The sequence below is a fragment of the Limulus polyphemus genome, unplaced genomic scaffold (assembly GCF_000517525.1).
Source record: "Limulus polyphemus unplaced genomic scaffold, Limulus_polyphemus-2.1.2 Scaffold2093, whole genome shotgun sequence".
In the NCBI taxonomy this organism is placed as follows: Eukaryota; Metazoa; Arthropoda; class Merostomata; order Xiphosura; family Limulidae; genus Limulus; species Limulus polyphemus.
The window spans coordinates 106929-118490 of NW_013667703.1; the positions used below are offsets into that span (position 1 = coordinate 106929).

Below are 11562 nucleotides of genomic sequence, written 5' to 3' on the forward strand. Positions count from 1 at the left end.
GGAGGCTGGAGATACTGCAGACATTACTTACTCAAACTAGAAACTGCTCTTTTGGCTCAATGCTGTAACCTAGAATTACATTTGGTGGAGTCAAAATAGGGATTTGTAGTTTGAGTAAATAATGTCTACAGTATCTTCAGTCTTGTTTACTTGCTTTTTTGCGATTCCTAATTTCAGGTTTTTAAATTCCCAATTTTTTATTTATATTGTTTGCTGTCTTTTTATGCTCAACTATGGGCAAAAGATTGCTTGATATGGTAGCTAACTTTATACATTGTAATGATAATAAACATAGCTAGTAGCTAGCTGATACGGTTTATGATGATTTACTGTAGCTATTAACTATTTAATCGCATTAGTTTAAGATGTAAAAATGTTAAGCTGTAGCTGGAGATTGTCATGGAGATTTTTTTTAGAATATAGTGAGCATTTATCGTTTATGTGTAACAAATTCTCTATATATAATGCATAGACTAAGATACAACCCCCACTCAGCGTGTATAAAATTTTATCAGTAGAAGAGCAGCTTTTTAAAATAAAACATATACGTATAAAACATCGCTTTATATAAAACATCGTGCCCTTTAAATTAATTATTCTACGAACGTATGTAATAAAATTTAATATTATGTATATTGATGTTTTTACTCTTTCACTTCATACATAATATAGTGGTTGGCTCCCTAAAGACACCGATTTTATAGTGTACAAAGTATTGAGTATCTACATGTTATAGTCATCTATTATTAGCAGGTAATTTCTGTTTCACTCTGAACTTAAGCTTTTTAATGGAACACCACATATCTGTAAGAAAACTAACTTCCAGGGGAACGCCCTCACGGCTGAAACGGCGAGCATGTTTGGTGTGACGGGGACTCGAACCCGCGATCCTCAGATTGGAAGTCGAGTGCCTTAACCACCTGGCCATGCCGGGCCCGGGATCGCAAGGAATTGCACAAAACCCTAACAGAACGTTCGGGCCAAAAACACCTCAAACAGTAAAGATGCGGGTTCAGATAACACTTTAAAAACCTTTACTGTTGACTGCTAAGGCTGTACGCTTACAAAAATGCACAAAAAATCACACATGTTAGACTTACAATAAAAAGAAAATCCGCTCAAAACGGCCCGTTTATAGTTTTTCTCCTTTTTCTTATTCTCTTGCCAACCTACAACAAAAACGGCTTGTTATATTGGCAATACCCTTTTGTAGGATATTAAATAGGGCACTGCGAAGGTCGTATGGGTATTGAAAAGTTGATTTGTTTTTCTGTATTTTACATAAGCTAAAAAAAGCATCATAATTCTAGTGTAAATGATGTTATCATTAATAATGTGACGGTCAATCCCACTATTCGTTGGTAAAAGAGTAGCCCAAGAGTTGGCGGTGGGTGGTGATGACTAGCTGCCTTCCCTCTAGTCTTACACTGCTAAATTAGGGACGGCTAGCGCGGATAGCCCTCGTATAGCTTTGCGCGAAATTCAAAACAAACAAACAAAATCCTTGCGATCCCTATTATGAACCACTATCGTGGTTCAGAATAATACATCTTGATTATGATTTAACCATTGTACATACAGATAGTCATGTAGTATGCATCTTAGAACGCTGACTATGGTGTAGGAAATATATATATATATACAACCTAAAATACTTTTAAAAAATAGGTGATGCAAAAGCTTGATCAACATTTTTACAAAAACAGCCTCTTGTTTCATTTTGACTAAGCGGTACATGTCCAGTAGTTTTACATTACTCATGTTTCAAGTGTTACCAATGGTCCAGATGTTAATTTGACAATAACACTGCTTAACTTCTAGCGAAATGATGGAATATCACCGGAAACAGACTTCATTCCTATTAACTTCCGTCATGCCTAACGAATTTGATCTACTAAATATGTTAGTATATGGCATAACAAAAACGTATTTTCTTTCAATAAAGAGATAAAAAATCTGTTTCATATACTTCATGGTGATATTTGATGGTACAATTCACAGCACGTTGACATTTTCACTGAAGGAAGTTTCAAGCCTTTGCACTACGTAAGCACATTACTGTAAACTTACTTTAATTGACCTATTTGTTTTTAATATACACGTACAGACTAAAGACCTAGGACAACACGCTCAATATAATACTTTAAGGGGGCATTTCCTTATTACATAAGCATGTTAAGAAATTCCTCTGTGAATACAATCTTCACCAATGTTTAAATTGTCGTATTAGATCAATCTACAAGTACAATCTCAAACAAAACACAAAAAGAGAAATGTTATCTTGGCCTGTATCCTTCCCAGATTTATAACAGACTCAATATTAACCGTAAAACTAGTAATCTGAGAGAATACTATCAAACAGTGTTTTAATGACTAGATTGCTGAATCAATGTCCAAATTCGTATTTCACATACATGACAAATATGTATGGCCACCGAAAGAATGAAGAATGACAGTGGTGCAACTTAAGGAGTATAGCAGTGGCATACCGTCAATAAGATTAACTTAAGTAGTATACCAGTGGCATATCGTCAATAAGATTAACTTAAGTAGTATACCGGTGGCATATCGTCAATAAGATTAACTTAAGTAGTATACCGGTGGTATATCGTCAATAAGATTAACTTAAGTAGTATACCAGTGGCATATCGTCAATAAGATTAACTTAAGTAGTATACCGGTGGCATATCGTCAATAAGATTGTAGTTTTTATTAGCTTATTAACATGAAACCAGAATTAAAGTTTATATAATATAATATATATATATATGCTATCATACAATTCTTATAATCCTCACATCTTACGAAATCCAAAACACTCGTGTAATTTTTAAACCACGATGTACCTAAGTTACAAACTGTGATTCTTACGAAAATGTCAATAAATGGATCCCGATGTTTACTAGTTGACTGACATAGCTCGAAATTCCTGCCAAATTCCGTCGTGTGAAGTGAAAACTGAGACTCAAGGCATTTGAGGAGCGGCAGTTTAACTAGCTTAAGCATCTGCAAGCGAGCTCAATTACCACCATTATAAATTTTCACTTCTTCAGAAAAACATTTTTAATTATACAGAATGGTGTGCCACCTTTAAAATTTCTCAAGATGTGATGTCTAAATTTTCGTTAATTTCAAGAGCATAAAAATTGAAATCTTAGAAGAAAATCAAAACCGGTGAATTACATAAAATCCATATATAAAACAAATTTGACACAGTAATATTTATTTCGACAAGTAAAATAACTGACTAGTAAGAAAAAGCTCATTAATAGTAAAGAGAACGATTTTTCTCAAGCATAACATTATTGCAAATTCTAACCTTTATTAAACTCGTATGATAATCTGTTTATTATCACATTCTGAAGTCTAAGCATAACATGAAACACCCAAGAAAAATTAAATGTTTACATTTCAGCAGTATTTTTTAATTAAATTTTAAGACATTCCTCGCACAACGGCAGATCAAACTCCGTTTATTTTTGTTTTTCTTTTCTTTTTCAAATTAAAGTGCAGACGAAGAATTGGATATGTAAATAAATGTTATTACATCCTTCTGATGATGTAATGTGTTATCATTCATTAGAATGACACGTACTTTTAACAAAACATTAATATATTTTTAACCACCATAGAAATCTGTAAGTATAATTTTTATCTAAGTAAAACGTACTAGAACGTTCACCTACCGACAACCATTAAAGTAAAGTTAAATCCTCGCTTAACTGCTTTCCTATACACCTGATTTGGCAAGTTGGCGAACCCAACATAATCCTGCATGTCATTGAGTGAAGATGATGATTCCTTTCCTTCGTCTTTTTCCTTCATCATATCTCTGTCTCTATCCATAAAATTTTCTTTAATGATATTTGTCGACAGATTAGAAATAGGCGAAGCGGGTCCATCTTGACGTAAAAACAGATCTCGCTTAGAGGAGAGCTGGAAATGAAGAAATTAGTTGATAAAAACATTCTAAACTTTTACAATTATTCCAACATTCTTTATCATTATTGTCTAATATTTATAAAACGGATCTAATGTTTATTATATCTATCTTTATAACTATAAAGCGAACACACATATACACGATCTAAACAAAACATAATAATCCAATAACATAATTCAACAATAATGTCAATACAAATGGCGGGAAAAAATTTCACGAATAAAACTTAAGTCGTAAACAATGGAATATGGGTTAGTGATGCCAAAATTGATCAAGTTCTGTAGCCTTATATACTTATCTCGACGATGTGATACGTTCCTATATATTTTATATATATCTATAAAGGTTCACTCTGTAAATTAGGTAGTAATTTATTTGTTTGTTTGTAATTAAGCACAAAGCTACACAATGGGCTATCTGTGCTCTATCCACCACGGGTATCGAAACCCGGATTCTAGCGTTGTAAGTCCGCAGACATACCGCTGTGCCACTGGGGGCTAGGTAGTAGTAAATCAACCCATTAACTGCTTAACCAGATAGCACAATATGGTAATCATACCCATAATAAAAAAAACCCTATAGGTGAAAAGAGAGGTAAATGGCTGATACGTTTAGATAGCTCTGTGGTAAAACAATGGCCCTATTAGCCAGAGGTCCTGAGTTCAATAAATCCACAGCCTTGGAATTTCTTTTCACATGAAAAGTTTATGTTAGCCAGACTCCTTTCATTTATTCACAACAGGATTGAAAATAATATATATATATACATCAAAATTACAGGTGTACACTAATATATAATGCAACACAAGCTATTTACTATGCGAAATAAAAGGACGTTGTGCGACTAGGTTCAACTTCAAACTAATATCACATTTATCGCCCATACTATGGTTTTGCTGAACGATTCTGGGCACAAACATTCTATATGTAGAATAATATAAATAAATAAGATAGTTATTTGAAAATTAACTTGTGCACATACAATTTTACCGAAACTGGCTTCAGTCTCTTTATATTGGACTGGCATAATTTTATTGTTAGGGCGCTTAACTCGCAACGTGCGATTCGTGGGATCGGAACCCCTCATATTATAATACCCTTTCAGTTGTGGGGACGTTATTATGTGTCAATCAATCCCACTGTTCGTTGTTTAACCTTAGGTTAAAATGTCTGTTTTCGTTTTATTCGTTTACATTTAATAATTTACTTAAATCACTTTCTTTGTACTTATTGTTATTATCTTTTAGACAGACATATATGCGAAAGTTTTAAGTTTTTACAACAGCAAAACGAATATATCTGTTTGCATCTGAATAGCATCATCAGTGATCATAACACAAACATCTATTATTTCCATCTTAATATTGGAAGGTCAACCAAAATTTTTATATTTAGTTGTATCTAGTTTCTTGCGCCCTCTGTAACACGAGTAGAATTTACTAAGTGACTGCTACAAAATTTGACGTTGACGAATTAATTGGCTTTTATGCGTTATTTCACCTACTTGACTTTGTCTACTGTAGTTCGAATGAAATGTATCGTATTTCATCAAATCTTAGCTTGCGTGTAACCTTCTTTATATGATAAAGTTCACCGATTATTTAGTTATATATATATACCAGTTGACCAACGTTAAAGGTCACGGCGCCTGTTTGACAAAAGTAAACGTAATGCTGTTTTATTGGTTATCACAGTCATCTTGGCATATACACATAGTACACCTGCCAATTTCTGAGTAATGTTTCAATTGTTAAGGCAACAGGATGTGTACAAGTACCAGTACTGAAATTACCAAATCTGTTGTTATCTTACACTTGGATTACACACACCTTATTGCTTTTCACTTCAATATCGAATATTTTTTCAGATGTTTCAAATGGTAATGAATGAACCCTAACAACAGTTTCGTGACGTAGCAAATCATAATATCATAATACTCCTTACTTACATCTACGTCATGGACAAAACATTGATATCATTTGGTACATCTTATCCATTCACGTAAGAATGTGATTTATAAAAGAAGGCTGTTGTCATTACGAGCTAATAAATTAGTTCTATCAGAAAACTCCATCCTTTTTCGTTTTTAAAAATGCATGCCTTATACAAGAAGACTAACTTGCTGGCTCGCCAATTCTTCTGAATGATGGTAAAATTAATTAAAATAAAATAATAAATAATTAGTGTTATAAAAAATTGAATAAATAATATTGTAATACTATTTCAATCCTTACTCTAAAAACCTGTTTTCTAAACGTCTTAAAAATTGATAATAATTACAGTTTACTTAACCTAGTTCATACCATAACAGTCGCTGTTCATGAAAAATGTTGATATAACGTCTAGACCACTCATTTGTCTATCGTATCCCAGCCGGCCTGATGAGCCCTGGTATTGGGCGAAATATCTCATTAGCGACTGGATATGGCAGATGTAGTGTAGTTGATATATTATAATACATTCTTCTTTACAATTCTTAGAATGAATAGTGACAATTGTTCCTTTCGATGAATACAAACTTGTATGTAACCTAAGTAAAGTTTTCATTGGGTTAACATATCCCTGTGTTGTATAATAAAATAACTCATTAAAGGTGTCTGGTATATTTGTTTTGGATATTTGCGCAAAGCTACACAAGGTTTATGTTCACTATTCGTCCCTAATTTTGAAGTGATAAACTTGAAGGAAGGTATCTATAGTCAACAGCACCCATGGCCAACTGTTGGGTTACTCTGATCGAATAGTGGGATTTGACCTTCACTCTTATAACGCACCTGTGAATCATGGACCCTCGGATTTACAGTCGAGTACGCTAATCTTCTGGTAACAATTTCAAGTTTGACAATGGTTTCAGTTTATGTACGTGGCATATAAATTGTGTGTGAGAGAAATAAATAAAGTTATATAATCCGATTTTGTTTTTTCTGTGGCAATGAAGTTTACAATATATTATGGTATATTTTACTGGGAACAATTTAACACAGCTAACAATTTGTAACTCAGACAGCCTAGAGAAACAAGAGAAGGTAATTCGTCTTGTATCTGTATTTGTGGTAAAGCTACTAAGGCTATCCGCCGTCTTCCCTAATTTTGAACTACTGACCAGAGGGAATGGAGCGTCAGTAACACCATATCGCCCACCATCTACGGTAAGGAGTTGACTATCATTCTCATAACGCACCTACAACTTAAAGTATGGGGAAGATTTTTGGTATCACTCGGATTTTAAACCTGGCTCGCCAGCTCCAAAATCCAGAGCCCTACCACAGAGACAACCTGCGCCCAGAGCATTTTGTAGTAAATATACACTGATGGAGATACGAAGCTGAAACGATTGTGTTAACTGAACATGTTTCTCTGATTAATCTGTATTCTATTATTGTTTTAGGTTACTTAACAAATCCTAAGGTTATTACTGCATCGTCTCTTTTGGAAAGCGAAGTATCGATGGCAGAAAAGCTGCTTTGTTTCATCTCTTTACAGTATTTAATGACCTACATGTATATTATGTTACCAATATCGAGTAAGTGTACTGACGTGTGCGTAAAAGTCAACTTTTGGCACGCGCTTAAAAAGACAAAAAAACAAAGGTGAAACCTAAACATATATATGACGTGTGCATATGAAAAGTTGAGGTCTTTAGTCGAATTCTAATTGAGGGGGAACTAAGAGTAATTTCATTCCATTTGTTAACAGAAAGAAAAACTGAACTCTGACTGTCAAATGCCTGATCGTGAGAACATGCAGCTGTGAGCAGATTTGAGGAGTTCCCCTTTTAACTGTTTCTTCAACTCGACTGCAGTCTCTTGTAAACATTATAACTTGTGAGTATAATTTTAAACCTCGAATTAAAGAGTTGAAGTTCATATACTAGAAGTTTTTAGTGTATTGATGACTTTCAAACATACACGAATGAATACATTTTCACCAGCACCAGCTGGTTATACGAAGTAAAATTCTATTATATATTAAACCCAGCAACAGAATGAATACAGTGCACAGATATATTACGACAGATATAGCTGTTGCAGTACAAATCTTCGTCTAATTACAATTTCGTGTAACGATACTACCAAAAATATCTGATTACTTCTCAGACAAGGCATTCATTCATATTCGATTGCTTGAAACACACCATATGAGGTCTGAAGAAAAATGCGTGACATCCAAAGCAGCTGGCACTGTTTTCTTAAGATCTTTGCTTTCATACATTTCAGAGAAAATGTCTATCATAAACCAGATAGTATTCATTGCTTTTAATTACGGAGAAGAAAATAATCAAGAAAGTAACAAATAATTCAACTTATGTAAATGTGATAATTTTACACTCTTTATCTCAAATTCTACATTTCCTTCATTCAAGGGTTAAGTCAGCCAGAAACACGGGTCACAGCTGAATGAAATGAAGCCTATGAATAGTTCTTTGAAAGTATAAACTAAGACCAGAATTAGAAGCAAAAGATTATTTCCGATTTTTGTCACAGTTGAAAACTGAAAATCCAATACCCAGAGAATACCTTGTTGAAATATCCTTTTTTAACCAGGTGCAAACTAAACATAATATATAGACTAAATTCGTCACAGAAATATTTAATTCCATCTGGTAACTTATTTGTAACTGACCTCAGTGGTTGAATGAGGCCCGATATACGGGGCCTACTTTGAAGAAACTAAGTTTGGCTTACTGAAACTAAACCTGTAACTGATTGAAACCAAGTCTGATCACATACGAAACAACACGAGAAGCTGGCTGAGAACAGGTCTGATAATAGTCCAAACAAAGCCCGAGTATGACTGATGCGAAGCTTCATACTAACAAAAGCTACTGTTCTGAAACAGTCAGGAAAACATGTAGGCTTAATTTAGCTACAGAGTGAATCACTTTAACAATTTCTACATTACTAAAACATTAGTGGATAAACTCAAGATCCAAACTGTTATCCGTTGATAAATTTGCAGCTACAATTTAATAAAATTAGATTGCATTTCTTATCCATCGCGAAGTATGTTATTGTATATGAGCTGCTAAAAAGGTTGCTGCCCAAGAAGGTCCTCCAGAGGGTCAAAAGTAAGTTTACTGATCTACAATGCTAAAAATCTGTGGTTCGATTCCCGTGGTGGACAGAGTGCAGATAACCTATAGTGTAGCTATGCGTTAAAAAACGGACAAATATTCACATACCTCTTCCACCTTCATGTTTAGTTTCACTTAACGTTTTCATTACTGCTTAAGTATATCCTTGATGGGTAACAAATACGACCTTATCCGTAATATTAACATATTTTGAATAAACACTATTTTTTCTTCTTAAATTTTGCTCATTAGGAACTAACTATTGCTAACTATATAGCGATCGAAAAGAGCGCTGACTCATTTCATTCCTTTCGCCTCGTAACTAAGCGGGTTGCTGGCGCCTGTTGGACTCTGAGACTTTGGCTATCGTCCAGTTTAACAACCGTGTCATTGCCATGAAATCTAATAAAAAACAAACTGTATGACAGTGACGTTCTAACTTTACAATCTTCCAAGTTGTATTTTCAAGTAATCAACCTAAAGCATTAACAACTAAAAATAACAAACAGTAAGCATAACGGAAACCCCTATCCTTAGTTCATTAGAAATATACTCAGAATTTTTCGTTGATTCGAAAGTTATTCTTAATATGTTGCGAATAAAATGAGTTTTTAATAGTAACTATTCTTATGCTATTCCTTGACCTATTTTTTCCAAAAGTATATTTCAAGGACTTCAGTTTGATGACTGAAGTCTCATTCGCGGCTAATGTCCGTATTAGAGAAGTAACAAATTGATAAACAAATATAAACTACTGTACTTATACCCATCACCAACAGATACGAAGAAAATAACAGTAACTATACTGTATTCCACACTTTGAGGATGTAATATTATAATCCATAATTTAAACTATTGTTGTTAATTCAGAAATGTAAGAGAAATAAATATTAATAATAGTAAATAATTAGTATTCGGTACTATATGGTGACACCTAATAAGAGATGCTGTTGCATTTTGACTGCAGTTTTGGTGATTAATTATAATAATCCCATTATTAGAATGTTTGATGATTATATAGTGAAAGCTACAAGCCATTCTATTTAATAATTTTTGTGACAATTTGTAGTATATGCCAAAATTATAAATTTATGTCAAATGGTTGTACCACCGTTTAAATATTCGAAAATTATTAGTAGATAAGAATCTGAACCTTTGATTTAGATTAGGAAACTTGAATCTTTCATGGTTGAGTTGAGAACTGTTACTGTGCATGTTCATTGCTTGATGTAAGGAATGACTATACCTGAACCCAGGGGATCACTAATTTGGCCATTAAGTCCATATGGGCATAAGGTGTCATTCAGTAAACAATTTTGTTCTGCGTAAGTCAGCTGTTTTCTCTTTATATATATCTTAAACAAATTACCTATTCCTTTTGTAATAATTAAATAATCAATTGGCTACTACACCAAACCAATGTTTTTATTAATAGCAAAGTTCGTACTTCAATGATCTCTTCTAAATGGAAAACACAAGGGACGACCTAAGCCCCGTGAATAACCAAAACGAGTAAATCTAGTAGTTTCTTTTATCGATGTTTTTATTCTAAAAATTGGCCTGCAACACTGAGAATTTGAAAAATTATCTAGGAGCTAAGGTATATATCCGCATATCACAGTATTATATTAGGGTTAGAAAGTAGTCAAGTTGATGCTATATTAAATCTTATTTACTATGACTAAAGTATGAGTAATTTTAACTGTAACTGTCTAGGAATAAAAAATAATTTGCCTTATATTTTAAGATTTTAGTCAATATTCATATTGAATAACACAGCGCAATAATAAAATAAGATACCACTACTGGCATTAGGCAATACAAGCCACAATAGGCTACACAATTTTATTTTTCGCTTTTTAGATTCGATTACTTATTACACTTTGCTTCTTCATGTTCTTGGGTCTCAAATATTTGATAAAGTTCCACAACTCTACTAAAGTAAGATGAAGATAGATTGTCCTGGCTCTGACACATGTGAAATCTCTCGCCTTGAAAACATTAAAGCTAAGCTTTTAAACAACCATTTAATAGTAATACTGAAATATAATCACATAACTTTAAAGTACCATAAAAGAAATGAAATGTTGAATGTAAATATAAAACCGCTTTTATGATACGTATGTATTAAAAAGTGATAAAATGAAAAGTACTCATTCGTGTAGATAAAAAATTGTGTAATAAATTAATAGCAGAATAACAAAATGGGTTTAAATGTCATGTATTTCAAAAAGATCCTCAGAACTTTCTAGTCGCTGATCACACAATGAATTTTCTTAACAATGATCATTGGGTAAGGAGATGATTTAAAAGTAGCGCTTGTGTTTCACGATATATATATATATATATATATTAGTTATTTAAACTTTTGAATTGTATTATTGTTTGGTTGTAGTTAAGCCTACACAATGGGCTATTTGTGCTGTGACAACCACAGGTATTAAAACCCGATTTTTAGCGTTATAAGTCTGAAGACCTCCCACTAAGCCACTGGGGGGGGGGCATAGGTCATGAACACATTTCACCTATTAACTTATTTATAACC

The 11562-nt window shown here is 33.2% G+C and overlaps 1 protein-coding gene across 6 annotated transcripts in view; it reads right to left on the bottom strand.

Annotated features, from left to right (window-relative positions):
- LOC106465917 (septin-7-like) overlaps positions 1 to 11562 on the bottom strand; it is a 69335-nt gene that overhangs the window by 47832 nt on the left and 9941 nt on the right. For 4 of the 6 annotated variants that reach the window (XM_022393862.1, XM_022393858.1, XM_022393861.1 and 1 more), the window contains exon 2: positions 3687 to 3936. In XM_022393862.1, the coding sequence (XP_022249570.1) occupies positions 3687 to 3846 (160 nt within the window). In that variant the 5' untranslated portion in view covers positions 3847 to 3936. Of the gene's footprint in view, positions 1 to 3686; positions 3937 to 6246; positions 6332 to 9125; positions 9292 to 11562 lie in introns of those variants that run through there. The other 2 variants (XM_022393859.1, XM_022393860.1) reach the window with 2 other exon arrangements.